A 27,883-nucleotide genomic window follows, 5' to 3' on the forward strand; every position below is an offset into this window, starting at 1 on the left:
GTTTAAACATTCATGAAGCGCAGACATCCCCCGAGAGCACTGAAGATAAAATTCAGCTTTGTCCCTCCTGAGAGCTTGGCTCACATCTCTCTTGGTGCATCTAAGCTCTGCACCAACCCCCCTCCAAAACTAATGTTCAGGTTTATCTGCTCTGAGGGTGTGATTATTTTTAGCGGGAGGAGCTTAAAGGAACTGCAGATTTGGAAGTAAAGCGTGAACCATTTGGCAAGATCCAGCGCTGTCTGTCTGTCTGTCTGCTGCGAATCTTGCCCCTTCCTGACCACCCCCACTGGTTCCCCTTGCAGAAAAGCCTAGACCCTAACTTGTTATATGTTCCAAACTTTGCTGGGAGCTCTTTTTTTCCCACCAAATCCAAACACTCTCATTTATATATGTTTTTCTTCTCCTGGATTGCTCTGACACAGAGATAATTAGTCACGCTAGATTGTCGGGGCTGACTGACGACTGATAGTTTTGACAGGCCCCATCCGAAAGGTTGCATAACCCCAATGTAAGTTAGGATCCACGCTGCTGGCTGCAATGCTCCTCACTGCAGGAGTGTGGGATGTGGGGCATCACTTCAGCCCTGGCAACGCCTCACTCTCAGCTGCACCCCGAAATTGGTCACAGCCGAGAGCATGGCATTCCCAGCACAGCTGGCAGGGTCACCTCTTACTGAGGCAGCCGGGGAAAAGTGTGGGAAGCTCACCTCAGGGATGGGAGGTGAGAGGGGGTAAATGTGGGGCTGGGGAGGAGGTCGGATGCCTCAGGGGAAAAACTGGTTGGAATGGGAGAAGGGGAAGAGAGAAAACTCTCTCCTCTGACAGATTCAGATATAGGCCAAGTCCAAAAGACTTTGGGGAGTTAATTGGAAAATGATTATGCTTATCTGCTTCCTGCCAATCTGTATCCACAGAGCAGAAATAATTATAGATACTGTGGACACACTGTGGCTTTAAGTGTTTGCAATTATACTGCTTAACAACGCTTCCTTGATATGGCCCTCGGCATGGGGCAGGAGAGCTGGTTTGAGCCAACAGGTAACACTGTAGGGACAAGGTGACGTTGTTTGCAGGAGTTTCTCACACTGGGTCATTTTTTTCCCCCCCAAGAAAATTCGCTGCAGCCGTGAAAAGGAAAAAAAAGAGTTGATACTAATTTGGTTTCTGTTGAGTTTTAGCATGTCATTCACATAGCTGTCTTAGCAGAGTAAGCTGACATATTTTTTACAGAGTTTGGCTCTTTGGAGCCAAAAGCAGGGTCAGCACTGTAGATTATAATCAATTCAGTGGAGGGAAAATAACCCTTTGGAGTATATCTTGCCTTCCCTGAGCACGTCGCAGGCATTAGCAATAATGGGAGCCCTGTCTGCGCATGGAGAGGAAGCATCTATCGTTCAGGCTCCCACCCATCCTTGCCCCAGGCTGTGCGGTCCCCTGACCTTCACAGTGGGTGGGATGATTCTGGATTCATCATCTCCTAACTTTATGCTGCTATGCACAGGACAACACACACACACACACACACACACACACACACACACACACAGCGTTCTTTGCTTCTGGAAGAAACAGGAGGGAATGGGGACAGCAGCTGCTGAAACATGGCCCACACCGATGAGGGGACCAAGCCTTTTGGGACGTGGGTGTGAACTGACTGTGTTTGCCCTCCGTGGCGGCTGTGCCATCTTTGCTAGGCTAAGTTGCCCAGTTTGCTAGTCTTCTCCAACTTCAGGGAGTACTAGAGAGGCAAAGAAGAGGGTCAGGTTTTTAGGTTCTTTTTGTCCACTATGTGTGGCTATCAGTACAACTTCTCAAACAAGCACAGATGCATCAGAAAAACATTAAGCCAACCCATTAAAAGAGTGCTGGATTTGCTATCAAAAATGGCTCACCTGGATTAATCTCCAAAATATACAAGCAGCTCAGGCAGCTCAATATCAAAAAAACAAACAACCCAATCCAAAAATGGGCAGAAGACCTAAATAGACATTTCTGCCAAGAAGATATACAGATTGCCAACAAACATAGGAAAGGATGCTCAACATCACTAATTATTAGAGAAATGCAAATCAAAACTACAATGAGGTATCACCTCACACTGGTCAGAATGGCCATCATCAAAAAATCTACAAACAATAAATGCTGGAGAGGGTGTGGAGAAAAGGGAACCCTCTTGCACTGTTGGTGGGAATGTAAATTGATACAGCCACTATGGAGAACAGCATGGAGGTTCCTTAAAAAACTAAAAACAGAACTACCACATGACCCAGCAATCCCACTGCTGGGCATATACCCTGAGAAAACCGTAATTCAAAAATAGTCATGTAAAAAAAAAAAAAAACTAATGTACCACAATGTTCATTTATATTGCGTAGCACAGGGAGATCAGCTCGGTGCTTTGTGACCACCTAGAGGGGTGGGATAGGGAGGGTGGGAGGGAGATGCAAGAGGGAGGGATATGGGGATATATATATATATATATATATATATATATATATATATACACGTATAGCTGATTCACTTCGTTATACAGCAGCAACTAACACAACATTGTAAAGCAATTATACCTCAATAAAGATGTTAAAAAAAAAAGCTCACTTGCTGTTTCTATGTATACATGTGCTCTGATGCATTTCATTTCTTAATTTTAAGACAAGGATGAATGAGGTACTAGAGTAGGTAGTAAAGCACACGCTCCCCCTGTTCTCAGCTATATAAATCATTGAGGAGATGGCACCTGTGCCATCTGATTTGTCTATTTCTGCTGCTGTGTTTTCTCTTTAACTGAAACTCCAGATAGCACTGCCAACTTTCACTTAGAGTGTCTTGAATGGCCATTTATATTTTTCACCTATCCTTTCCAGAGGCTTCATTGGACTGGGAGGTGGAAGTTGGCCTGGGTCCTAGCCCAGCTCAGCCACCATCTAGCACTGTGACCTTGGGCAGATCACCTCTGCAAGCTACCCTCCTCAATTCTCTAGACCAGAGCAGAGAGTGCTCCAAGATCTTTCCCCGCTCTGAGTCTCTGAGAATTCCACTGCTATAGTCTTCAGCATAAATTGCATTGAGGCAATTGCAAATCAGGCCTGCAAATCAGGAAAGTTGTTTTAAAGGGAAGGCAACTTTGCATTGTAAGTGGTTTGTCTCAGTTCTGTGATTTAGTGGCTCCAAAGATTCATATGAAAAGATGAGTTGACATGATTTAAGCCCCTTGCAAGTTGAGGGGGGAGCTGGCCAGAGTGCTGAACTCAGCCTCTCTTCATGACAGTAATGCGACCTGACTGCACAACTCACAAAACACCTAATCCTGCTGGTCAGTGATAGTACCCCCAGGACAGAGGCAAGCAAGAGTGTTCTCAGCAAGCTCCAGACTTATGGCACCAGGCATGGAAACAGCTAGTGGAATTTCTGAGTACATTGCATTCGATAGTTCCCAGATCTGTTAGAGCGCTGTATTTAGCTTACGAGAGTTTGGGAATAGCCTTGGAGGGAGTGCACTGCCACTCAAATGAATATTAATAGTGCAGGTCTTGGAGCAAAGAAAATGTTTCTTCAATTCAGCATCTGGTACGTAGCTGATAAGGAAACCGTTCCTCGGTGTTAAAAGGCTTGGGGCAGGGGGGGTGTGATGAGCATTCTGAAACCAGGAATCAGGACCAATTGGAAAAAGAACTTACAGTGTAAACCAAATGGTCTGAGCGTCCCAAGCGCCTAACTAAGTACTTTCTCCCCACAATTCTTCCCCTCAAAAATTTATTTCTTGAAGATATCAATCGGTCTCTTTCTTTGTTGCTGTGTAGCGTATTAATGATTCTCAAATGTCTTCAGTTTATCCCAAATGGAAACACTTGCACCAGAGCTGTGTTCCCCCCAATCAACCCACCAGCACTTTTCTCCCCCCCCCCCCCCCCCGCCACTCCGAAGAGAAAAGCAAATGCGAGATGCCTATCAGGGAGTTTGCCCTTATTCTGGGGAAGCAGGACTCTCCCTGCCCCCACCTGTCTACATTTTCTCAGTCAAGGAGGCAGTCTGCACAAATCCTTTCTTTAGCCTGAGGTTCCACTTCCCTATTAACATAGACACAACACTTCACTGAAGCTGGAGTATAAGAAATTTTCTGCTTGATGTGTTTTACGTCCCATTATTATTTTCCGTGCACATCACATGCCTCTCTGAGGGGCAGAGGAGACTGTGTCTGGCACAAGGCTTTGGGGGAGGGTCCCCGCCACTCAAAAAGGAGGAGGGAAAGATCAATTCATAAAGGAATTCATCCAGAGAGTCTCCCTCTGCCCTCCCAGAAGGTCTGGACTCCCAAGAGTTCTCTTCTGCTCTGAGTTCCACATCCATGAACTCAATTGCCAGCCTCTGCGGTTTGGCTGTTCCCCTTTTGTCTCGGTCTCTGCAGTGGTGCTACATGTCTGCTTTTCCCCTGTAGTTGGGGCAGGATTGCTAGGTTCTCCCCCTCTAGCCTCTCTGATGCTCATTATTTATGGGATGAGGCTGGAGGCAGGGCAAACATTCAGTAGCTCAAAGCATGGATGAGTCAAATCAGTATCTACCCCACAACCCTAAGCAACATCAAAGCCACCACAGTGACTTAGTACTTAGTGATTTAGTATGTAGTGGGAGAAATCAGAGTTGCACACTTGCACATACAGACTGTTCACAGCAATAGAGAAAAATGAGCAAAGTACATACAAGCTCCCAAGTGGGGGAACTTCAAAGGGCAGGGGAAGCCCGCCTCCACGGTCACAGTGGGGACTGGTAGAGTCCCCAGAAGAGTCTCTTCTTGGTCACATCCCCTAAAGTTAAGAGGGCGCACCCATGCAAGATACATAATCTGTTCACAAGTAAAAAGCACGTCCATGGAGAGGTGGAGGCAATCTCTCTCTGCCTTCCGGGTTCCCAACAGTAGCAAGTAGTCTACACCCCCAGCATGGACATTCCCGAAGTCCCCTAGATGAGCCCCACAGGATTCCTGAGCGTCTCTAGAATAGAATTCAGAGCTCATACCCAGGGCTGGACTCCTGGGCGGCGGGCCTGCCTTGGTTCCCTGGGCGTGGTGGGCGCGGGCACCAAGGCAACTCAAATATCCAGGGAAGAAGGAAGGACCAGAAAGGAACACTTTCAGGCACCTTCTCAATGTTCATTCTCAACACCACCCGGTGGGGCAGTGGATGGTGAGATGAGGGCCCAGATGAGGGAAACGAGCAACCTGGACATGTGCCCAGGCTCCCTTAACGAGGAGGCAGGTCGGGGGTGGCTGGCGTTACCCAAGTTCCGTGCTTGGCTGAGGTCGCATCCGCCTCCTTCAGAGCCGCGTCCTCTTACAAGCCCCAGTCCCGCTAATAAGCCATTGACCTTGAGTTTGAGTCCGGGGGAACCCCAGGGGCCTTGTGACTTAACAGGAAGAAATCCTCCTCGTTTCAGCAGCAATCACTTTTTCTTCTCCGCCTGCCACAGTGATCAAATTAACAGGCCGCTTCTCCTCGGAGAAAATGTGTCCACAGGTCCCAGGAGGCAATGCCCATTTCCCTGTCTGATGGGCTTAGGGAGGGAAAGCAGGGAAGTATGTGTGTGTGCATGTGTAGCTCCCCCTGCACCCCCTTCCCCCGTTCCCCGGGAGGGTCTCTCCCACCTGGGATGGCTGCCCAGCCGGCGGCAAGACCACAGGGAGGGCAGGTGCTGGAGTCTTAGCTGCAGGAGGCCTGGCAGGAGGCTGCGTACACGCTGCTGCCCACTGTGCCCTCACAGCTCAGGCTGCTGGTGGGACACTTGAAGGGCTTCATGCTGCTGTCCCTCTGGATGTGCAGGTGCTCGAGCCGCCAGCGCTCCCAGCTCTTCCGAAACTCCATCTGGACCTTCCGTGGGAGAAGGAGGGAAGCAAAAGCCATCATGCAAACCAACTGCCCACAATACAGCCCCATTATTACATTAGTAGGGAAGGGAAAAAAATCCACCGCATTATATTAAGAGACACAAGTCAAGGCCTCTGGGCGCCTAAATTAATATCCCAATAAAATTGTTTATTGTTGTCTCCTATTTTCTGCTTCTTCTCGGGAAAGAGCCAGGCTTGATGATCTAATTGGTCTCTTCCATCTCTAAACTCTGTGACTCAGCTAAGTACCTTTTACAATCCATCACAGTATTATTTAACGGAAAAGAAGGAGTGACAGAGAGATGCGGGGAGACAGAAGATGGGAGAGAGAAGAAAAGGAAAAGAGAGAATCTGACTTAAGAGCAAGCACTCTGCCGATTTCAGCTTGGATGACTGAGAATAGGGACAGCCCTCCCTGCCCCTCATGGTGTCCACACCAGACCCTTCTAAACTCCCCGAGGGCTTGTATCCAGGCCCCAGTGCCTCGTGGGGGAGGAAGAGGAGACGGGGAGAATGAGGCTGGGACTAGTAGCGGCAGTGAAGAGGGGGCTGTGGACAAGGGCTTCTCAGCCTGGATTTGAACTAATACCATCCAGGAACCGGTCCCAACCCATGGTGGGTGCAGCCCAGGTGAGTTCAACCAACCAGAATCCCTGCTGTGCTGGGCTCAGCCTCCCCATCAGGAAAAGCCTTCTCAAGAGAGCTGATGCTTGGGGACCAGGTTGTGGGAGGAGAAGGATACAAATCCAAGTAACGCTGCAGAGCCCAAGTCACTTGAGGGCTTGTGGCAATGCCGTGGTTCCTTGTGATGGCCCATGATTCTGGTCCCCCAGACAGGCTGCTGGAACCTGCACAGCCAGCCCAGGGCATCTGGAGTGCCCTGCGAGGGGATGTGCCCTTATGTTTGCTTTCCAGAGCTTCTCTGATGCCCCCCCGCCCCCGACCCCCGCCGCCTTGCCACCAGGCCTCTCCACATCAGGATATCTGGGGCCTGGGCTCTCCCTCTCAGGCCCCAGCCACCAGGATGGCCAGCTGTCAGCAGCTGTGGGTAAGAGGCTCACTGCCAACGCCCCATCAGTCCCTGTGCAAACACCCCGCTTCTCTTCCTGCAGGGATGCCATCCATCTAGCTAAGCCCAGCAGGGTGCCTGGTTTGGCCGCATGCCATTCCTTAAAAGAACTTTCTCTGAACTGAGTGAAGCTGAGATGGCCCAGAGCCTGCCTGCCAGGATGGCCCCAGTATCCCGGCCAGCGTCACCGAGCCCAGGCTTGGGTGAGGGAGGGAGGCTGAGCAGACACCACCCATGGCCCCCCCTGCTCGGTGCCAGTTCGATACCCGGCTGAGTGTGTGACGCGTGTGTTGCCAGCTGGGGTGAGGATACCCAAGGCCAGTGGCGGCCTCTGCCTGTGCAGCAGCAGGCAGGCCAGTCTTGTGGCACAGCCCTCAACTGGGGAGGCGGGGAGAGAGACGGTAAACTGAGGCACACCCATGGGAAGCCACCTCGGGGACAGGAGAGGTCTCACGGATACCAGCAAGAAGTCAGACAGGACCAGGACTGTGTCGCCTTCCGCCTCCCTCTCCCTCAGCACTTTTCCTGAACCTCTGCTGTGGCCCCCGTAATGACAATTGTCATTAGAAACCATCATTCACGGGACGCTTACTATATGCCCAGCACTCTCCATAGATTATTAACTTTCACAGCAACACTGTGAGGCAGCTCCTGTTAGTCCCTGCTTAAAGGTAAGGAAGCTGAGGTGCAGAGATTTAAGTATTTCTCCCAATCTCAGCCAGGACCTGAACCTAGATCTGGGCTGACTCCAAAGCCGGTGTCCTAACCCTTGGTCTCCTGCCGTTCATGACTCTTTTTTTTTAACTTTTTTTTTGGCCACGCCCTGCGGCGGGTGGGATCTTAGCTCCCTGAACAGGGATCGAACCCACACACCTTGCACTGGAAGCACGGAGTCTTAACCACTGGACCGCCAGGGAAGTCCCCGCCCATGACTCTAGGCCACGCTTGTTTCTGGCCGTGTCTCCCGCCCCCGCCCCCCCAACTTGGAAGGTGCACCACGAGGGCCGGGACCCCACCTTCCTTCCTGGACCTCGCACAGTGCCCAGCATACATCAGGTACTCCCGATACGTGTTTTTTTAAATGAGCCAAATGAATAAATGACTAACTAAACGAGCACCTGACATTGGGTTTCTTCTATTAAACTGAGCTCTCACAGTGAAACAACAAAGACGACAACATGAATCCTGGACCCCTGTCCTAGCACTCCCGTCAGCATGCCTCCTCACCCTCAGTTTACCCTCATTCCTGCCTCTGATGTCCTCGGGCCGGGCACCACGCCAGGCTCTGGGATTTGGGCTGAGTTGGTAAAGCTCATTCACCTGCATTTATACTTGGGGAGAGAAGCAGTGACTGCCCCGGTCACACAGCCGGGTAGGAGCAGAACTCAGGACCAGCACTCAGGCTCCTGAGTCACAAGAGCCACAGCAAAGCCACCCCCAGGCCTCCCCTCCCCTGTGCCCACTCCCCGCCCACTGGCAGCTGGCGCAGGCCTTGGCAGCCACGCAGGACCAATGCCAGGGCCATCTTTTCTCCTTGGGTCACAAGTACCCGGCATTGCCAAGGCAACCCTGGGTCTGGAGAACAGCTCTTATGGACAGAGGTCTCAGCCCAGGAGCCACGTGTGTTTTTGTGACCCAGTGATGGTGACACGTCTGTCCGTGGGCCTGGAGGAGCCAGGGCGTCTGCGGAGGGTTGAAAGGAACCGGGCAATGCGCCTGAACAAGGCAGGCTCTCTGGGCGCTCCGAGCGGGGTCTCCTGGGAGAGCCCGAGGGGAGAGGCCAGCTGGGGATCTGCTCAGCAAGAACCCCCGACCCCGACCCCAGCCACCAGGAAGCCACGGGAGGCACGCATCCCTTTCCCGTGGTGGACAGGGTCCTTGCCTGCACGCACAGAAGGGAGCTTTCTCCTTCCAGTCAGAATTCATTTCAATCCTGACTCTGCACTGTTTCCAGGCCAAACCTGGGGCGTGTCTCTGACTCTCTGATCTTCAACGTTCTCATGTGTGAGAAATGAGAATATCGACACCAGAATTTTAGCAGGGGTATTTTTTGCGGGGAGGCAGGGACAAGTAAATGAGATGGTGATTTTTAAAGCCCCAAGCATGTGACTTGTAACAGTCACCACCACTGGTTCACTCAAGACCCCCTTAACATGAAGCTGGGTCTTCCCCAAGTTCATAGATGGTTAGGGCATCTTGCACATGTATGTGTGTGTGTGTGAGAGAGAGAGAGAGAGGGATGGAGAGACCCAGGCACAGGAAACCATACAGGGACAAGGTGCCTCCTCCACTCCAGTGCCTCAGTGGGGTGAGTAGGGATTTCAGCTGAAAAGGCTGAACAACCCCACTGCACAACCACAGGACGGCCAATGGTAGCAGCCCACCAGGGCTCCACGTCCCTCCGCAGGCCTTACCTCATTGTTGACAAAGCAGTACAAGATGGCCACCATCAGCCCCTGGAAGCAAGAGTCGTGTCAGCAGGAGGAAGGGGAGGGAGGCGCCCGGCAGGCAGGCCTAGTCTGAAGCTCCTTGGGGCTCTGCCCCAACATCCCCCTCCTTAGACTGGGCAGCCCAGCCAGGCCCAGAAATGGGGGCGGTGGGTTCCTTCTCCTCTCCTTTCTGGAGGAATGAGAAGACCCCTTGCTCAGAAACTGCGGAAGTTCTTCAACCACCCGCTCCTGGAGGAGGCCTGAGCTGAGAAAGTACATCTCTGACCCCACGGAATTTTCCCTGCCTGGCCCTATTTGTTCACTCAGGAGCCCCAGTGCTCCAGGCCTGTGATCTATTTGTGTGTGTACACGTGTGTGTAAGTGCACACGCATGGACCCACGTGCTCGTGGCCATCCCATAAGACATTTGAGGAGCTGGGGCCAGTTTCTTACATTCCTACACCCCCACTGACATTCACACCCCCTCAGCATCATCTAATACTAGTGGAGAGGCTCAATTCTTGGCTTTGGAAACTATGTGACCTGGAAAATCTCATTTTAACATCTCTGAGCCTCAGTTTCCTCCTTTGGAAAATGGGATAATCCTGCACACCTCCTGGGATTCTGAGAGGATTAGCTGCACAATGTATGTAAAGCACCTGGCAGGGTACCCGCCGCCAGCTAGCAGCCCAGTGGACAGCAGTTGCCATGCCAGGCTGGGTGCCCTCGGCGACATCCGGGAAGACTTCTTGTCCAATGTGCTCGTAGAGAAGACTGTCCCGGGTGTCAGCATACCTGGGGACTCTGGCTCTGCTCCAACCACATAACCTGGGTAAGGGCCACTTTCCCCCCAGGCCTCAGGCTGCCTATCTGCATGATACAGGCTGGTCCCCGCCCCATCCCCACCCTGGGACTGCTCGAGGGAGGCGGTCACCTGGAAGGAGGTGAAGGAGAGCTCTGTGAACAGCTTGATGAAACGCAGCATCCCCCGGGCGTGCTCGTCCATCACGAAGGCGAAGATGACCTCGTGGGTCCCCAGCAGGGGGATGAGGGTCAGCGTGGACTTGGCCAGCCTGGGGGCAGGGTGGAGGTGGCATTCTGGACCTCTCCCGTGGACTCTCCTCCCTGTTCTGTGCCCCTAACCCCCGCCAAGCCCTGGTATCTCGGTCACAGACATCCTCCCCCACCGAATACCCTGGGACAGGCTGCCTGGAGGAGAGGAAGTACAGGTGGAGACCCCCAGAAGCCGCCCAGGTACAGGGGTGAGGGCAAGGCTTGGGGTCCCAGGCCAGGCCTGGGTGGAGGAAGAAAGATCACGTAGGGATCCAAGCTCAGCACCCCAGGATCTCTGACTCTGCCGCAAGGAAGGGCTGAGGGTGCCCAGCGAAGGCAGCTCAGTTACGTCACCTGCACTTGGTGTCTGTCTTGCACATGAGATTGGCCTTCAGTTTGGACACCACAATGCAGATAACCCGGACAAAGATGAGGAAGTTCACCTGCAGAGCAGAGGGAAGGGCGGCTGGAGGCCCTCTCAAGACACCCTCTCTCCCCCCTCCTCCTCCCAGTGCCACCCGGGCCCACAGCAGCTCCCACTCCCACCCCACAGAGTCACTCACCCCGATGGCAAAGAGAATGGGCAGCCGGATGATGAGCCAGTAATTCATGTTGGAGTTCCTGGTCCAGCAGCTGGAGAGAAGAGACACACGGGCACACGGTGGGACACACAGAGCCCCCAGCTCCCAGTGCAGGCACAGGGCACACAAAGACACATGGGCATGCAAAGTGACACACACAGACCCACACAAACACTGCCATCAGGAGCTACCCAGCAACCAGTCCCAGGACTCACACACACACAGAGTCCTGAATACACACTCACACACAGAGATACGCACAGCCCCCTCATTAACCTACAGTCACACTCGTGTGTGTACTCAGCATCAAACACAAAATAGCAGAAACGTTTCACTCAGTTATTACAGAAGAACCTGCAGGGGGGTACCATGTACCCCACAGACCCAGCACTCTCGTCATCATACAATCCGGGGAGGGGGAGGGAGGGGGACTAGAGAACTAAATTCATAAATTTAGCTCCTGGTCCCTCAGTTTACCCTCCCAACAGGCAGCAGCTGCACACGCCGGGGGCCAAGGAAACCCATGGGGTTTGAGGACCTCAGCATACCCCTCACCCCCGTAGAGCAGGAAGGACACTCACCCCTCGTCCTCATAGAGGTACTTGACAATGCCCCAGGGGATAACAAACAGCAGGGGAACACCTAAGAGGAGAGAGGGAAAGAGAGAGGGGGGAGAGGGGCTGGCAGGCCAGAGCCACCGCTAGGCACACCCAGAGGCCTCTCCTACCAGGGCCTCTCCCGCCTCCAGCCCCTCTCCTTGCCTGGCCCCAAGCCACGCTTTCTGGCAGGTATGGAACTAGGCTGGTCTGGGTGCTTTGGAGAAGAGGCGGCAGGAACCACCCACCCCAACTCCCCAGACTCTTCCTTACAGGTCCCCACCACACTGGGGCTACGTCACAGTCCTCACAGCCCTCCCCCTGCCGTGGGCCAGGCACACTGTCAGGGCTGGCCCCCAGGGTCCTGGCTGAGACACAAGGACAAAGACACCCAAGTAGCGAGAGACGGGGCCAAAGAGTGAGGTAGGGAGGACATGCTGGACGAGGTGGGAACAGGCCAACTCTCTGATGCCACCCACCCCTGCGTCGGCACACCTGCCCATCTCAGTCAACTCCTCTGGGCACTGAAGCCCCTCCAGGCACCTGCCCCTACCCCCACGCCCCTACACGTGGCTGGGCGGAAGCCTGGACAGGAGCCCTGTCCTTGACGCTGACACCACAGCTGACTGCACAGTGGCCACAGTAACAACAGCTACCACAACACCGCCCGCATGGCTGAGGCTGCATGGTGTGGTGGGCACCCTCTAGGATGGCCTCCAACCACCCCACCCCTGGTATTCCCACCCAGGTGCGGTCCACACTGTATCCAGATTGGTCTGTGTGACCAATAACGTACAGCAGAAGTGATGGCATGTCACTTCTGAGATTAGGCTATAACAGACGGTCTTCAAAGGTTATAAAAGGCATGTCTTGGGCTCTTTCTCTCTTAATTTGATCACTTTCCCTGGGGGACACCAGTTGCTGTGTCATGAGGGCACTCAGAGATCCCCCTGTGGCAAGGAATGGAGGCCTCCAGCCAACAGCCAGCCTGGACCTGAGCTTCCTGCCAACAACCTCGACAGTGAGCTTGGAAGTGGATTCTCCAAACTGTTAAGCCTTGTGATGACAGCTACCCTGGCTGACAGCTGAACTGCACCTCTCTTAGAGATCCTGAGCCCGAGACACACATCTCAGTTGAACCCAGAATTCTGACCATAGAAACTGGGAGACATAATTGTTGTCTTAAGCAGCTAAGTGTGGGGTCATTTGTTACGCAGCATAGGTAACTAATACACTGGTTTCCAGTTCCTTGAGGACAAGGCCTCATTCATCTCCAGAGCCTCAGCGCCCATCTCATCTGGGAGTTCAATATGTGTTTGTTGACTTAAAATTGGATTGTCCATCCTCGTGTGACAGATGAGAAGATGGATAGGAGGCTTAGGAGGACACAGGTGGGACTAGAACACAGGACTGCAATGCCACCACCCTCGATGGCATTCCGCACCAACTCTCTCCATGCCTGTCTCTATCGGTGCCTCTCAGGGATGGAGATGTGGGTGTCTGAGACTAGTAAGAGCGTGCATATTAAGGTGTGTGGACGCGATGTGTGTGTGGTGGTAGGGGGTCCATGTGTATACATGTGTGGCTTCAGGGATCTCCCCCAGGAGCACATTTCCAGGGCAGAACCCAGTTAATTGCCTTTCCCATCACCATCACCCACATCCTCAGCACATGGATGTCCACTCAACAGCAGCTACGGGGCAGCTCATATGCCTGGAGCTACTGTGCTTGACGGTGCAGACAGCTGGGTCTGAAGCAGAGCAGCTCACGGCTGACCAGCGCTGTCATCAGATAGCTCTCTCCTTGGCCATTTATTTCTTTATAATCCTGACCTCTCAGCATGCATGATGCTTTAGTAACAGGCCTTCATGAGACTGGACAAGAGGCAGATGGCCTCCAAAGGCTCCAGCACGTAGCGCAGAGCCTGCCACATAGAAGATGCCCAGTGAGAACGGAATGCATGACCCTGAGTGGGTCAGTGTATCAATGAGAGAAGGGAAGCTGTCCAGGCAAGAACATGCCAACACCCTGAGCCACACACATGTCCGGAAACCTCCATCTTAGACACCCCCAGGCACCTGCTGGCCTTTCTCTGAGACCCCACTCCAGGACTGGGGAGCACACTCATGTTATCAGCCAGACCTGGTGAACTTCATTCATTCATCAGCATCTCCTTAACAGTCTTTAAAAATGCAGGTACAGGGCTTCCCTGGTGGCACAGTGGTTAAGAATCCGCCTGCCAACGCAGGGGACATGGGTTCAAGCCCTGGTCCGGGAAGATCCCACATGCCGCGGAGCAACTAAGCCCGTGCACCACAACTACTGAGCCTGCGCTCTAGAGCCCACGAGCCACAGCTACTGAGCCCACACGCCACAACCACTGAAGCCCACGCACCTAGGGTCCGTGCTCCACAACAAGAGAAGCCACCGCAACGAGAAGCCCACGCACCGCAACGAAGAGAAGTCCCCGCTCGCCACAACTAGAGAAAGCCTGCGTGCAGCAATGAGGACCCAACACAGCCAAAAATAAAATAATAATAAAAAAAATGCAGGCACAGCTCTGCCGCCTGCAAAAATGACACACTCCCTGCTGGCTTCATCCTTCTCCTGTTTAGAAAATCAACAAGACAGGCTGGAGAAAAAAGCTTGAACTAAGACACACAGAACTGGCTCTGAGAAGTAATGATTCCCTCGTCCATCACTTGCCTCCCTCCTGTGCAGCCTCCTTGTGGTGGGTTATGGGGGCACCCGGCCACCCGTGGACGGCAGCAGAAGCTGACATGCCTTTTGGGGATTCCCCCAACGTGTCAGAGTCCTAATTTTAATTCTTACATTTGCATGTGAAGCTAAAAGTTGTTTCCTGAGCATCCCAACTTGGGCCAAGCCTCTTGACATCACAACAGAGTTCTGGGCTCTCTGTGAATCTCTCTCTCTGTCCTTCTGTCTTTGTCCCTGTGTCTCTCTCTGTATCTCCCCATTCCAATTCCTCAAGAAAAGGACGTTATGATTGGGAAGTGGGGTGTCCCCTGGGTCCTGCCCTTTTGCCTCCTCAGACTCTGAGCCCCAAGCTGGGGCGTGAAGTGGTGGGAAAGGACTGGCACCCCCTTTCCCATTTCCTACTCAGAGACCTCCAGGACACTGCGTCCCCCACCCCAAACCCTCCACCAACCACCCACATGCCTCTGCACACATCACACCATCCCTTTGATTGTTCCTGCCCTCAGGTCACCATGGTGACAGCACTACAGTGCTGATGCTGTTTCCCAGAATGGACAGACATGCCCCCACCCTGAGGACAGCCTCCCCAGGGCTCCCTTCAGTGGCCTAACTCCGCCCCCACCCCTAGCTAGCTGCAGGGCTCTCCAGCTGCCCAGTGCCTGTTTGACGGCCCTAGCAGGATGAAGAGGCCTGGGAGGGGAGGCAGGCCAAGCAGGGAAGGGCTGGGCCCTGGCGGAGGAGGGAGGAAGGGTAGGAGCAGGAAGCTGTGTGCAGAGGCCAGGCCCACCTGCCCACCTGTGCAGAGGCCTGAGATTGCTCGGCCAGGCCCTCAGGGGCTAAAGAGATGCAGTGCAGGCCAGAGAACCTTGTGTGACAGGCGATGGGGCCCAGGGCCTGGGAGTCAGGAGGCCTGGTTCCAATGCCTGCTCTGTCTATAGGGCCCTGCCGTTAGGACACTGATCACGTTAAAGCCCCTTTCAAGGTACTCTCAATGGGACCGTACAGAATGAAGTGGCCTAAGAGCGTCAGCAACAAGGGATGAAGTGTGAGGACAGGGACGGGGAGGCCGAGAGGGCCAGGCAGAGCACAGAGCCAGGGGCCAGGCAACCCGAGGCAGCTTCCCGAGGGGGCGGGCTGGACCGGGCACAGCCTTGCAGAGGCTCAGGGGCAGGAGGCGACATCAAAGGAGGAGCATGGAAGTCCCCAGAGGTCAGGGGGCAGCCCGAGGCAGGCAAGAGGAGTGAGTGAATGTGTGGCAAGCGGGAGGAGGAAGGCAGGTCCTGTGGTGTGGGAGGCCCAGAGACGGGCCCGCTCCTGGCTCCATCCTGGGTGGGCACCCGTGGGCCCCTCAAGAGGAAGCGCTGTTGCATCTGTTTCCGGGGTACAGGGTGGAGGTGAGGGGCTGCTAGGGTGGGTGTCTCAGCTCTTGCCCCATCCTACCCCTGTTCTCATCGGAATCCCACATGGCGAGAGGCAGAAGCACAACCAGAAATGTTCCAGCAAAAAAAAAGACACAATGGTTCTTGGCAGACTTTTTCGGCTAGAACATTTCCAGCTGGGCTCCAGGCACATCCGGGGTCCACCCTTTCCTCAGCTGGCTTCCGGCCGACCCCCCTGCCTTACTCAGCTCTCCTCTGAGCCATCCTCTTCATCATCATGTGACAGAGCCATAGCCCCTCAGCCCGCACCCCCAGGGACCCCCCCCGCCGTGAGGCTCAGGACCCTCCATTTCCCTCAGGGGCTGGGTTGCCCAGGACTGGATGTGGGGCTCTATCCCCAAAGAATCTTGGGAGGGGGGGAAAATCGGGTGAAGGCCTCTGCTTCCTTTAAGGGAGGAGAGTCAGGCAAAGGCGTGGGGATGGGGGACAATGGCTTGACAGCGCCATGGGCAGCGAGTCCTGTGCCCAGGAGGGGGTTCTCCGGTGGGCCCCATACCTTGGCCCAGCAGTGTGTGCTGAGTACCAAGGTGGCCTCCTGGGGTAGCCTGAAGGCAGCAATTCCAAGAGGGCTCAGGGTCTCCCACGCCCCCCCTGCTCAGTCGGGGCGGGGGAGTGAAATGAATGACAGCTGGCCTTACCCCAGCCTATGCTCAGGTAGAGCCTGAAGATGCGCTGCTCGGAGAAGACGGAGAGGGCCAGCAGCGTGTACAGGTACACGCCCTCCACCAGGAGCCAGTAGTAGTTGGCCGCCACGCAGTACTGCATGAGCAGGAACACCAGGCGGCAGCCCAGAGAGTCCTGGGGGCAGAGGAAGGGTCCCCAGGGGACAACAGCTCTGCCCCTGCCTCTCTTGGCCCCGCTCCCAGTCCTGCCCCAGCTGCAATCCTGCCGTGGTGAGGGCAGGATGACAGAGCTGACAGCTTCCAGCCGGAGCCGGTGTTAAGAACTTGACCTGCTTTAGCTCATCGGATCCTCACTATCCTGGATGGAGGAAACTAATATTATCCCCATACAGGTGAGAAAAACTGGAGTCCAGAGAAGTTAAATCACTTGCCTAAAAATTAGCTAGTTAAGTGGCAGACCTGGAATTCAAACCCAGGTCTGTCTCCAAAAAACCACTCGCCTGAGTCAAACAGAACTCCCTAAGGGCAGGGCAGTGACTCCCTTCTTAGGCTGGGGGCTCCCCAGGGTGGACAGCCTCTCCCATCAGACTGGGGGCTCCCTGAGGACCAGGCCTGGGAAGCTCTTGCCTTTCTTTGTACCAGGCCTGGGTGGGGTGGGGGAGACCGACTTTCAGGGACTGTCCACCCCCTCCCCAGGCCCTCCATGGACACACCACACACCTGGTAGGAAAGGAGCCCATCCCACTGGTGCTGCTGGGCGGCCGTGCTGTACATCCACTTGAGGGCTGCATCCTTGACGAAGACGGACAGGGCTCGGAGGATGAAGGATGCAAACAGGTTCAGGTGGATGTAGTTCCGGGTACAGTGCAGGTGTCTGCAGGAGAAAGCAGGGCCCCCCCTGGCACAACGGCCAGCAGTTCTGCTCCACAACCCCCGGTTCTCAGGCCAAAGCACACCTCAGGCATGTGTCCAGCTCTGGGACCATGCTCCTGTCTTTCTTCCTCTGGATGCCCTTCTTCCCCATAACCTTGAAAATCCTTTGGGTCCAACTCAAATCCTGCCTGGCCATGAAGTCTTCAGCTGTGTGGTTACTGCCACCCCCAACCCCGTCCACACCCTATCTTTTCTCTGCTGCATCTTCTCTTCTACAAAGTCACGTGTAACCCACATGATTTGTGTGAGGACCACTTTCCCCACTGGGGACTTGCTTGGCTTCTTGATGACAGCCCATGTCTAATATGCCTCCAGGCTGCCTTACAGAGGCAGAGTGGGGCTAAGCATATGGCAGGAATTCTAAAAGTATTGGATACAACTTCAACATCCTTTCAGGTAAAAACACATAGCAAACTGGAAATATGAGGGAATTTCTTAACCCAATAAGGGCTATCTAGCCAAACAAGGAGCAAACATCATTCTCACCTGAAAATTTTTAGAAAGATTCCCTTTAAAATCAGGAACAAAATTAGGATTATCTAGCTGTAAGATCTACTTACATCACATCTACTCAACTTTGTACTACAGATCCTAGCTACTGTAAGAAGGCAAGGAGAAAAATGCATAAGAATTGGAAATAAAGACACAAAACTGTCATCATTTGTAGATGACAGATGATCTTCATAGGAAATCCAAGAGAATCAACACACAAATTATTAGAACTAATCAGAGTTCATTCAGTAAGGTTGCTGATATGTATGTTTATGTACATCAGCAATAAACAATTAAAAAGTAAATTTAAAAAATTCATTTGCACTATTTTTAATTGGCTACCTAGAAATAAGTCTAACAGAAGAAGGCACGATTTCTATGGAGAATACAGTAAAACTTGCTTAAAATTATTAAAGAAGATGCAAATTAATGGAAGATTCACCAGATTCATGGATAGAAAGACTATCTTGAAAATGTCTGTTCTCTTCACAATAACCAATCAATTCAATATAGCTGTAATAAAAATTCCAACAGTTTTTTGATGGAAATTTTAAAAACTTATAAAGAAGAGCCAAGGGCCAAGAATATTCCAGACACTCCTAAAGAACCACAATGTAGGGGCCCTTGCTATAAGAAAACCAAGTTGTTTTTATTTTTTGGCCACACCGCACGACATGCAGGATCTTAGTTCCCCGACCAGGGTTTGAACCCATGCCCCCTGCAGTGGAGGCGTGCAGTCTTAACCACTGGACCGCCAGGGAAGTCCCAAGAAAACCAAGGTTTTTGATGAATCTATAGTGGTTAAGGCACCATAGCATAGGCAAAGGCACAGATAACTAGACCAATGGAAAACAATCCACATGACAGAGACCCACTCAGGCACACATGATGCTTGCTGCATGGCAGAGCAGGCATTGCCATCAATAAGTGGTCCTGATGCAATTAACTATATGTATACATGGAAAAATGAAATCAAATCTCTTGTTTTCACTACAGACAAAAATAAATTCCAGGTTCACCAAACAGCCATAAGGGATGTGCAAAACTGATGACCCTGGGATAAGGAAAGGTTTCTTAAACAAGACCATAGAGAAATTTGGCCTTTGGGAAAAAAAATTAATAAAGTTTTTTTATCAATGGGAAAAATGAATTTTTATCAATTGATAACACTTACTGATAAATTTTGTTTATCAATAAAATCAGATACATTGATATATTTCATTCCATTAAAATTAAGGACTTCTGGGCTTCCCTGGTGGCGCAGTGGTTGAGAATCTGCCTGCCAATGCAGGGGACACGGGTTCGAGCCCTGGTCTGGGAAGATCCCACATGCCGCGGAGCAACTAGGCCCGTGAGCCACAACTACTGAGCCTGCGCGTCTGGAGCCTGTGCTCCGCAACCGCGATGAAGAGTGGCCCCCGCTTGCCACAACTAGAGAAAGCCCTTGCACAGAAACGAAGACCCAACACAGCCAAAAATAAATTAAAAAAAAAAAAATTAAGGACTTCTGTGCATAAAAGGCACCATAAAGCGAGTGAAAAAATAAACCACAGCCCGAGAGGATATATCCTGGATTACTATCCAGAATATACAAGGAATGCCTAAAATAAAAAGAAAAAGCCAAATAAGCCAATAAAAAAGTGAGCAAAGGATATGAACAAGCAAATCACAGAATGAAACATAAAAAGTATGCTAGATCTCTCTAGGAATCAGTGAAATGAAAATTAAAATCATGGTGAGATATTTCACACACTTCAGATTACCAACAATTAGGTCTGAAAATAGGAAATATTGGTGAGGATGTGAAGCCAAGGGAACTCTCATGTATTACCAGTAGGAGGGCAAACTGGCATGACCACTTTGGAGAATAACTTCACAACGCCTAATAAACTTGCAACAGCACGCTGTATTCAGACCAGGCAATTCTACTCAGAGGCATGTGCCCCTGGAGAAATGCACAAGGGGTCATGAGTAAGAATGTTCATTGTAGCAAGGTTTATAATTCAGAGAAGAAAAAAAAGAGAAACACCTCAAATGTCCATTAAAAGGATAACAAATAAATAAACTGTAATATATCACACAATGGAGTGACACTTAAAATGAATGAAACAGAACTGCCTGTATCAATGTGAATGAACCTCACAAAAACATAATGTCAGGCCAAAAGTAACTGCTGAAGAATATGTCCAACATGCCATTAAAATATGCAAACCCCACACTATATATTTGTATAGATACTTAGAAATGTGGTAAAAGTATAGAGAGGTGCGTGGGAATTATAAGTGGCCCCTCAGGGGTTCCCTCTGGTGAGGAGGGAGCATTACTCGGGGAAGCTTAACCACGCGGTGGGCTTTAGTTCTTGGGCTGGATGGTGTGTGTGCACAGGTGATCATAGTATCAGCCACTGTATTTTCAGATCTCTGAACATTTCATAATAAAAGGGGAGAACATTCTCAGTGAGTGCATTTATTAAGCACTGACTGTGTGCCCAGCCGTGACTGTGCCAGAAGCCATGGGGACCACAGGAGGAATGTCACCTCTCCTGTTCCTGCTGGCTGGTGTCCTGAGCTCCCTACCCTCGGAATCCCTCCTGCCCTTGAACCCAGCCCTCCTGGCCCACCGCCATCAGTGCAGAGGGCATGGGAAGAGCCTGGTACTCTGGAGGGAATGGCTCATCTAGGTTAGACCTAGGAAAGAAATTTTCCATGGGAGCTGACAAGCTCCAAAGAGAGCAGAATCTCTAACCCCCTGAGGTCTTGTCTAAAATCATACTGAATTCCCGATGATTTGTTACATATGCTCACCAGAGAGGACCTCCCCTACTCCTATCACCCACTGTTAAGGTGTGGGGCATGTGCTTTGTGTGTGCATGTGTAGTGTTTGTTTTTCCTTTTTTGCAGTATTATACGCACACATTTACACAGTACAGATTAGACTAAGTACACAGTGTCGTAGCCTGTGTTTTCAGCCTCATAGTCTACCACATAGATGGTGTGGGTTCTCTGGACATCTCTTAGGAGAGGAACCTGCTGCATTGCTGCTTCGGCTTGGTGCCCCCTCTTCCATTTGGGGACAGAACAGCAGGTAAGGCTGAAGCAGCCCCCTTACCTGAAGCCCAGGAGGATGGCTGAGGCGATGACCAATGCAGAGAAGGAGAGTGCGTAGCCCACCGTGTAGATGATGTAAAGGGACAGGAGCTGCTGCTCCGGGGAGTTCTGTGTGCACACGGGGGACACAGTGTACAAGGGGTGGCCCACAACCCTCCTCTCCCACATTCTTCTTTCCCACAGGACAGGGGCAGAGGTGGGGCCCCAACTCAGCCCCACTGGGATCCTGGAACTAAGAAAGAGAATAACCTATGGTGATGGTCCTCGGATTTCTAGGGCCCTGTTCCAAGGCCGGAGAGGTGAATGCACACCACCTCTGTCCAGAAAGCATGGTGTGCAAAGCCCGAGAGGCAGGGGGATGGGCAGATGGCCACAGACCAACTCGCCAGATGCCCAGGTCCCTGCTCCCATGAAGCTGGCACCCTGCTGCCCACTAGTTCACCGGCTCAACTCACTCGGTCCCCTCGCTTGGACTCCTCGCACTCAGACAGGTCCCTCCAGGGCAGGCTCGAGTTGTCCTTGTGCAGCCACAGGCCATCGGTGGTGCAGAACCGGTACACGTGACCCTGCAGCACTGGGGCGGAGACACGCAGGAGCTGAGCCTCGGCCCAAGGCCACCTGCCCCTCACCCCTCTCCACCCTGGGGGCCACCCCAGCTGCCCCAGAACTGACCCCTCTACACACACACACACACACACACACACACATACACACACACACACACTCGGGCCTTCCTCTCCTGCCATGTGCCTGTTTGGCCCACCCTCAGCCTTTCCTCTCAGCCACCCTGGAATGCAGCTTGATGAATTCACACTATAGAGATGAGACCACGCTAGCCCATTTCCACACCCCTGCCTCAAATCGTGGTATGGGCAAGGTTTGGTGCTGACGAGCAGTGGCCCCAACAGACCCACAGCCACCCTCTGAGACTGCTGATTCACAGAACTCAGGCCCCACCTTCTTGGGCAGAGCAGACCCCAGGAACAAAGTGGGCATAGAGCTCTTGAGAGAAAGAAGGAGACCCAGCCCCATCCTCAGGGAGCCTCGGTCTGAGGGGAGACACAGCCCTGCCCTTAAGAAGTTCTAACCTGATGGAGGAGACCCAGTCCTATTCTCAAAGATCACCTGATTTAAAAGGAATACATAGTCAATGGCAGAGACATGGCCCTTAGAGACCCTCTGTTCAAAGGGGTAGCGGTGGGGGGAGGGAAGACCAGCTCTTCCCTTCAAGTAGCTCCAAGTAGCTGGAGATGGAGACTGTCCTTGGAGACCTCTCAGTCTGAGAGTGGGGAGACATCCAGCCCCTGGCCTCAAGGAGCTCCCAGTCGGAAGGAGGAAGGAAGCACAGTCCCTGGCTTCAGAGAATCAAGACTCTCACAGAAAACAAAAACCAAAAAGTGCAGAAAGGAATAACATAAATGCAAACCGAGAGAGATCAAACACAGGCCCAGCAGAGCTGGGGGTGGGATGTCCCTGTGTCCACTCACATCCCGCCTGGGCACCTGGCGCTGAGGCGACCACCCTGCCGTGCCTCACTCTCCACCCACCCAGGGAGGGGGGTGGCTTGTGGCCCGGCCCCAAGTTTGCAGGGAGATCACAAGAGGGGACAGGGGATTACCTGTGTCTGAGAGGAAATGTAAGTCTGACCCCAGGGCCAGGAAACTGGGGACAAAAGTGGGGAGAGATTTAGCACAGGGGGATCAAGGAGGGGAGCTGGAGCCAGGACGAATTTTAAAAGATTTAAAAATTCCAAAGGGCAAAAGATTTTAAAGACCAGCCTCCCAGCTGTGGGAAGAAGGCTCAGCGTGAAGGAGGGAGCACGGAGAAGCCGCGAGGCCCTGGCTGGCAGTGGCTGCTCAGAAGTTTCCAGGTGGAGAGGCAGCAGTAAAGACAGGTCTGTGGCAGAGAATCATTAGCATGAGTGACTGACGGCAGCAGCATCAACCCCAGCGCCCACAGCACCAGGGCCGGGAACGGACGCACCATCTAGGACGGGGCTGTATTTCACAGTTCACAAACCATCAGCCTGCCCACTGCTGCCATATGCCAGGACACCTTCACTCTAGGGGCCAGGGACAGCTCTCTGCCCGCACGGTCAGGCACCTGCAGGGCCTGCCAGTGGGACCCTTGTCCTCCCTGAGCCGGTCCCTGGCTCCCGGCTCACTCTCCCCTTTCTCCACTCCCTTTCAGAGGCCCTGACCCGCTTCAGGAGACAGAAGTTATCTGGTAATACTGTGGGGTGAGTCAGCTTGCGGCATCACTGCTTCTAGAAGAAACTGCATTTTAAGAGACTTCCCCAGGAAGAGAAACAAAAGCCTGAAAATCTAATGATGGGACTTCGGGCAGCGGGAGGAGCAGTGTCCCAATAGTCCCCTGACGCATTTATGAACAAAATCAGGAAAGGACAAAGGCAGAGAAGGGGAGGTACCAGGTCTGATTTAAGCAACTAGAAGGGCCCCCAAATGTCTCTCTTATCTGCTGCGTGGATGCTTGGAATTCTTCACCAGGGGTTGAGTCTTCTGATGTAAGAGCAAAACCAGACTTCAGGAGTCGATGACCCCAGAGCAGTGATGGGGATCTGGCCTGACTCCATGGAGAGTGAGACTGATATCAGAACCTTCTCTGGAAACCCGTTTAGATGGCAGGAAATGGGGAGAAAAGAGGAGGCAAAGGGGCCAGGGAGAAGGGAGAGGACATCGCAAAGGGGCCCAAACTGTCGAAGCGCCATGTACCCAGGATGCAGCCCACAGCAGTGTGACCCTAGTAACAGCCACTTGCCACAGCTGGCACAGGGTCTGGCATTCAGGAGGCACTCGAATTGATGTTTTCCTTCCTACATGCTCCTTTCGAACCCTCTCTGCAGGCTGCTCACTCACAGATATCAGGTTTTGAACACCTGCTGTATGCCTGACACCTTTGAACATCACGACCACCTTACAAGGTAGGCACAGCAAATCCCATTTTACAGATGAAGCAACTGAGCCTCTGAGAGGCCAAGTGACTTGCCCAAGGTCATCCAGCCAGGAAGCGGCAGAATCAAGATTGCAGCCCTCAGCTCTTGGCCTCCAGAGGCCAAAAGTCAGCAGCCAAATTCACTGCTAACAGTCCACAATGGCCATGTGCCATTTATCTGCCCTTCCTCCAGGCTTGGATTTGCCAACATTCAGCATCCTCCCAGCAGGTCCTCTTGCCAGTTTGGGCCCCCGGCACGCTGCCATTCCTGGGCCCTCTGCTCAGGGCAAGCTGGGAGGGTAAGGAGGCAATGTGTGCACAGATGTATGTGTTACTGGCACAGTGTCAAGAGATCACTGCGTCCCTACGAAGCTCAGTGAGCCTATGTGAGTGCGCCTGTCAATTATCCTTCATTAGCAGCAAATATTAAAAGCCAGGGCTGGTTCCTGGCCGGGTTGTGGTCCCCAGGTGCCCATCTTGGCTGGAGATGGGGTGGGTCTGGGCACAGCCCGGCTTATCAGCCCAGCTTTATCTGGCCCAGGTGCTGCTGATAAATCATAGCCAGAGGCTTGGTTCTGGTCTTGTCAACACCAGGAAGCAGCCGGCCGCATGCCAGGAGGCCTAGGGATATTTCATTAAGTCAGACCCTGGTGCTGGAACTAAAACCCCCAATTAAACACTTCCCCTCCCGGAAACCGCAGCAGCGTCTGTAATCAAGCTAACAGCCGCCCTTCCACGTGGACGCGGGCACACAGGGCTGTGGAGAGCCACTCATGAATCCATTAGCTCCTGCATCCTGGCAACAGCAATGGCCAGCACGGACTCCTGGGCCCCATCTCCTGGGCCGGGAAGCCAAGATTCAAAGCGGGCAGTCATAGGCCCTCCCCAGAGTGCTGGAATGAGGGTCAAAGGCAGGGCTCGAATTGAAGGTGTCCACTTGGGGTGGGGGTGAGGGGCAACGCATCACATCACGGCCTAGGAGAAGGAGCTCAGGTTCTGAACGACAGACTCAAGGTCAATCCTGGTTCTGCCCTCAACCACCTATGGGACCTTGGGCAGACCTCCCCATGTCTCAGCTTCCTCATCTGTAAAATGGGAACCATGATAACTTCCCAGGTCTGTGGTGTGAGGATTAGGAGATAAAGCATGTGAAGTGCCTGGTACCTGGTTGGTCTTCAAAACAGAGTCACAGTGAAAGACCTGCTGCCACCCACCCCCCCCGCCCCCACCAATTCCTCAAAAGAGTACCCCTTCACTGGGGGCGGGCTGGAGCTTAGGACACCGCCTCAGCCGGAGCTCCTCCAGGGCCAAGCTGGGGCCTCGGTTTCCCTCTAGCAACCCCAGCCTGCTGTAAAAGCTCAAGGGAGGCACCTGTCAGAGTTTCCAAGAATTGTGAGTTATAGACAATTTTTAAAACATTTTATGACTCTCCTATAATTAGAACCAAGCTAACATGTAGGGATCAGGAGAGGGTGCAGCTAATGAGACTGGAATGATTTGTAATGAGCAGATCAGCTGTTTGTGGTTAAACAAGGCTGCTGGAGGGCCCTCGGGTGGCAACAGGCTCTCTGAAGCCACTCCAGCCTTCTGGTTTACAGAGAAAAATCTTGTGGACGCAAGGCATCTCCTTTGAACACCTTCCTTCCTTGACTCACCTGTTCCCACCCTCTCTGTGCAATCCCCAATTCTGAATTAGAGGGGTCAGAATTCAAGGACTTGGCTGGCTTCCCTGGGACATTGTATAGTTCTGAGGCCTGGCCTGGCCCCATCTCTGAGTCTGACACCCTCCCTCCCTGGAGGGCACTCTTTCCCCCTTCTCCATCTGCCTGTTCTTCCAGGCCTGGCCCCGATATCACCTCCCTCTGGAAGCCTTCCTGGTGCCACACCCCAGGCAGAAGAGGTGGCTCTGACCTCCCTCAGCACCACTTCCCGGGCCCCTGAGCTGACCTCTTCAGCCCCATGGGGAAGGTCACCCCTTCTCCCCAACGCCCACATACTCACACACCCCTAAGGTCTCACTGACATCCCCAGCTCCTGACACAGACCTGCCCCGGGGAATTGTTCTGAATTTAATTCTTTCTCTAGTCACTCATTCCTCTGCCCTGCTCTGCACCCCAGAAGGCTGACCCCTGTGGACAGTATCGCTTGGGCGCTTTGCCCTCTGCTGGGTTTGGCCACTGGGAGGCACCAGCAGAAGGTAGGAGGGCGGAAGGAGAGAGAGGCTGGGGTATTTCTCCCTTGCTCCCTTCTTGCCTTGATTCTGAGGTTCTGGCAGTGGCTTTGCCCCTCTGTGGCCAAGGCCCTGCCCTGCTGGTGGCCTCTCCATCACCACGACCTCCAGCTGTTCCTGCCCCACTTGGGTCTAGGGATGCTAAAGCTTCCCACTGTTGTGGTCCTTGGTGCTTTATGTACCTTTTTGGCCCCTTAACCCTGCCCAGCCTCTGAAGTGGCCCCTCCATTAAATTCTTTTCAGATTCCCAGCTGAGTGTGTTTTCTGCCAGGACCCTGCCTGAGACCTGTCCCCCTTGCTTCTCCCCACTTCAAACTCCCACTATGACGTTTTTTCACAGTCTACCCCCTTGATCAGCCCAAGAAAGTTCCAGAACTGTCCCCTTCCTGCTCCCCCATGCTCTGGGAGGGGGTGAGGGAAGCCCCTAGTGCCAGCTTCTGCCAAGGGGAATAGCCAGGACAGGCCAGAGACAGCAATTATGCTGCAGGAGCCCACGGTGGGTGTCTCTGCAGGTCCCTAACTCAGAGAGAGGGGAGAGGGAGGCAGAGTCTGTGATCCCATGTGTCAGCAAAGGGAGTGAATTAGCTTGGTGAGTCAGGGGAGGGGGGCGGGGGCTGGCAAGGGGCCTGCACAGTGGCCGTTATCTTCACGGAGAAAGCAATAAAACCGTGTTCGCTCATAAACGGGCACCACCAGGACCTATTTCCTGCTCAAATAAAATTAAAGGTGATGGATGGAGCCGCGAGCGGCAGGCAGAGCTGGGGGCAGCTTAGTGCTGAGTGATGGGCCCTGTCCTGCGCCTGGCTCCCTGGGGTCTAGAGGCCCGGCCCCAGCTGGACAGGCAGCCAGTCCCAAACCACTGGGGAGCAAGGAAAGTGTGCGTATTGCGGGAAGTGGGCGAGGTAAGTCAGGCAGGTGGAAGAAATTAACAGCAACCATTTTTCAAGAACCTACAATCCTCCCAACACCCCCATCACCTGGCTTTATCCCATCTCCCACATGGCAAGCTGAGGCACAGAGAGGTCTAGAAATTCACTCAAGCTCACACAGCCACTCAGAGCAGCCTCAGGCAGAACCATAAGATTGTACAACTCGACTTTTTCATCTCCAGGGAGAGGGCAGGCAGCTCACTGCCCTCCCTCGGGGTGTGCCCAGCCAGCAGAGGCCCAGGCCACTCGCCTGTCCCCATGCCCAGAGCCACGTGCACAGGAACACACACACATGCACACATACGTGCCCGCACGCTGGAGGAAGCCTGGTGTAGCAGGGAAACATGCTTACTCTAAACCAGACTCCTCGGCTTATTCCTGGCTCTGCTACTCACCCGCTGTGTGAGCTTGGAAAAGTCACTTAGCATCTCTGTGCCTCAGTTTCCTCCTCTGTAAAAGGGGAGGGTCACCAGAGTGCTTGCCTCGCAGGGTTGTTGTGAGGATTAAATGAGCGTAGGTGTGTAAAGTGCTTACAGCTGGCCGCGGAAATGCTGCGTGAAGGGCACTGATCCGCTCTGTGTCTTAGGCGGGCGCCTGCCTCTTTCCAGGCCCAGGCTCTCCCCGTGCACCTCAGGGTGGGGTGGGTATACTGGGAGGGAACAGCAGGAGAGAGTCTCCTCAGGACTCCTGCCTGGGCTTCACCTGACTCCAGTCCTGTGTTCTGAGGTGAAGCTCACACCGGGCCCTGCCAGGTGCCCTGATAGTCCACTAAGGGGCTGCCTCTCCCAGGAAGCCCTCTAGCTTCCCAGAGTATGACCTCAATCTCACACTTGCTTCTGGGCCAGTTTCTGC

General features: G+C 53.1%; 1 protein-coding gene across 1 annotated transcript in view; it reads right to left on the reverse strand.

Annotated features, from left to right (window-relative positions):
• Window positions 1–4,711: 4,711 nt before the first annotated feature.
• GLP1R (glucagon like peptide 1 receptor) overlaps window positions 4,712–27,883 on the reverse strand; it is a 33,209-nt gene continuing 10,037 nt past the window's right edge. Inside the window, exons 4-14 of the mRNA XM_036869396.1 lie at window positions 21,376–21,494; window positions 20,922–21,028; window positions 17,109–17,262; window positions 16,404–16,563; window positions 11,594–11,654; window positions 10,995–11,064; window positions 10,786–10,874; window positions 10,313–10,451; window positions 9,364–9,405; window positions 5,641–5,863; window positions 4,712–5,549 (exon numbers count right to left, since the gene is read on the reverse strand). Of these exons, the coding sequence (XP_036725291.1) occupies window positions 5,696–5,863; window positions 9,364–9,405; window positions 10,313–10,451; window positions 10,786–10,874; window positions 10,995–11,064; window positions 11,594–11,654; window positions 16,404–16,563; window positions 17,109–17,262; window positions 20,922–21,028; window positions 21,376–21,494 (1,109 nt within the window). The 3' untranslated portion in view covers window positions 4,712–5,549; window positions 5,641–5,695. The remainder of the gene's footprint in view (window positions 5,550–5,640; window positions 5,864–9,363; window positions 9,406–10,312; window positions 10,452–10,785; window positions 10,875–10,994; window positions 11,065–11,593; window positions 11,655–16,403; window positions 16,564–17,108; window positions 17,263–20,921; window positions 21,029–21,375; window positions 21,495–27,883) is intronic.

The sequence above is a fragment of the Balaenoptera musculus genome, chromosome 11 (genome assembly GCF_009873245.2).
Source record: "Balaenoptera musculus isolate JJ_BM4_2016_0621 chromosome 11, mBalMus1.pri.v3, whole genome shotgun sequence".
NCBI lineage: Eukaryota > Metazoa > Chordata > Mammalia > Artiodactyla > Balaenopteridae > Balaenoptera > Balaenoptera musculus.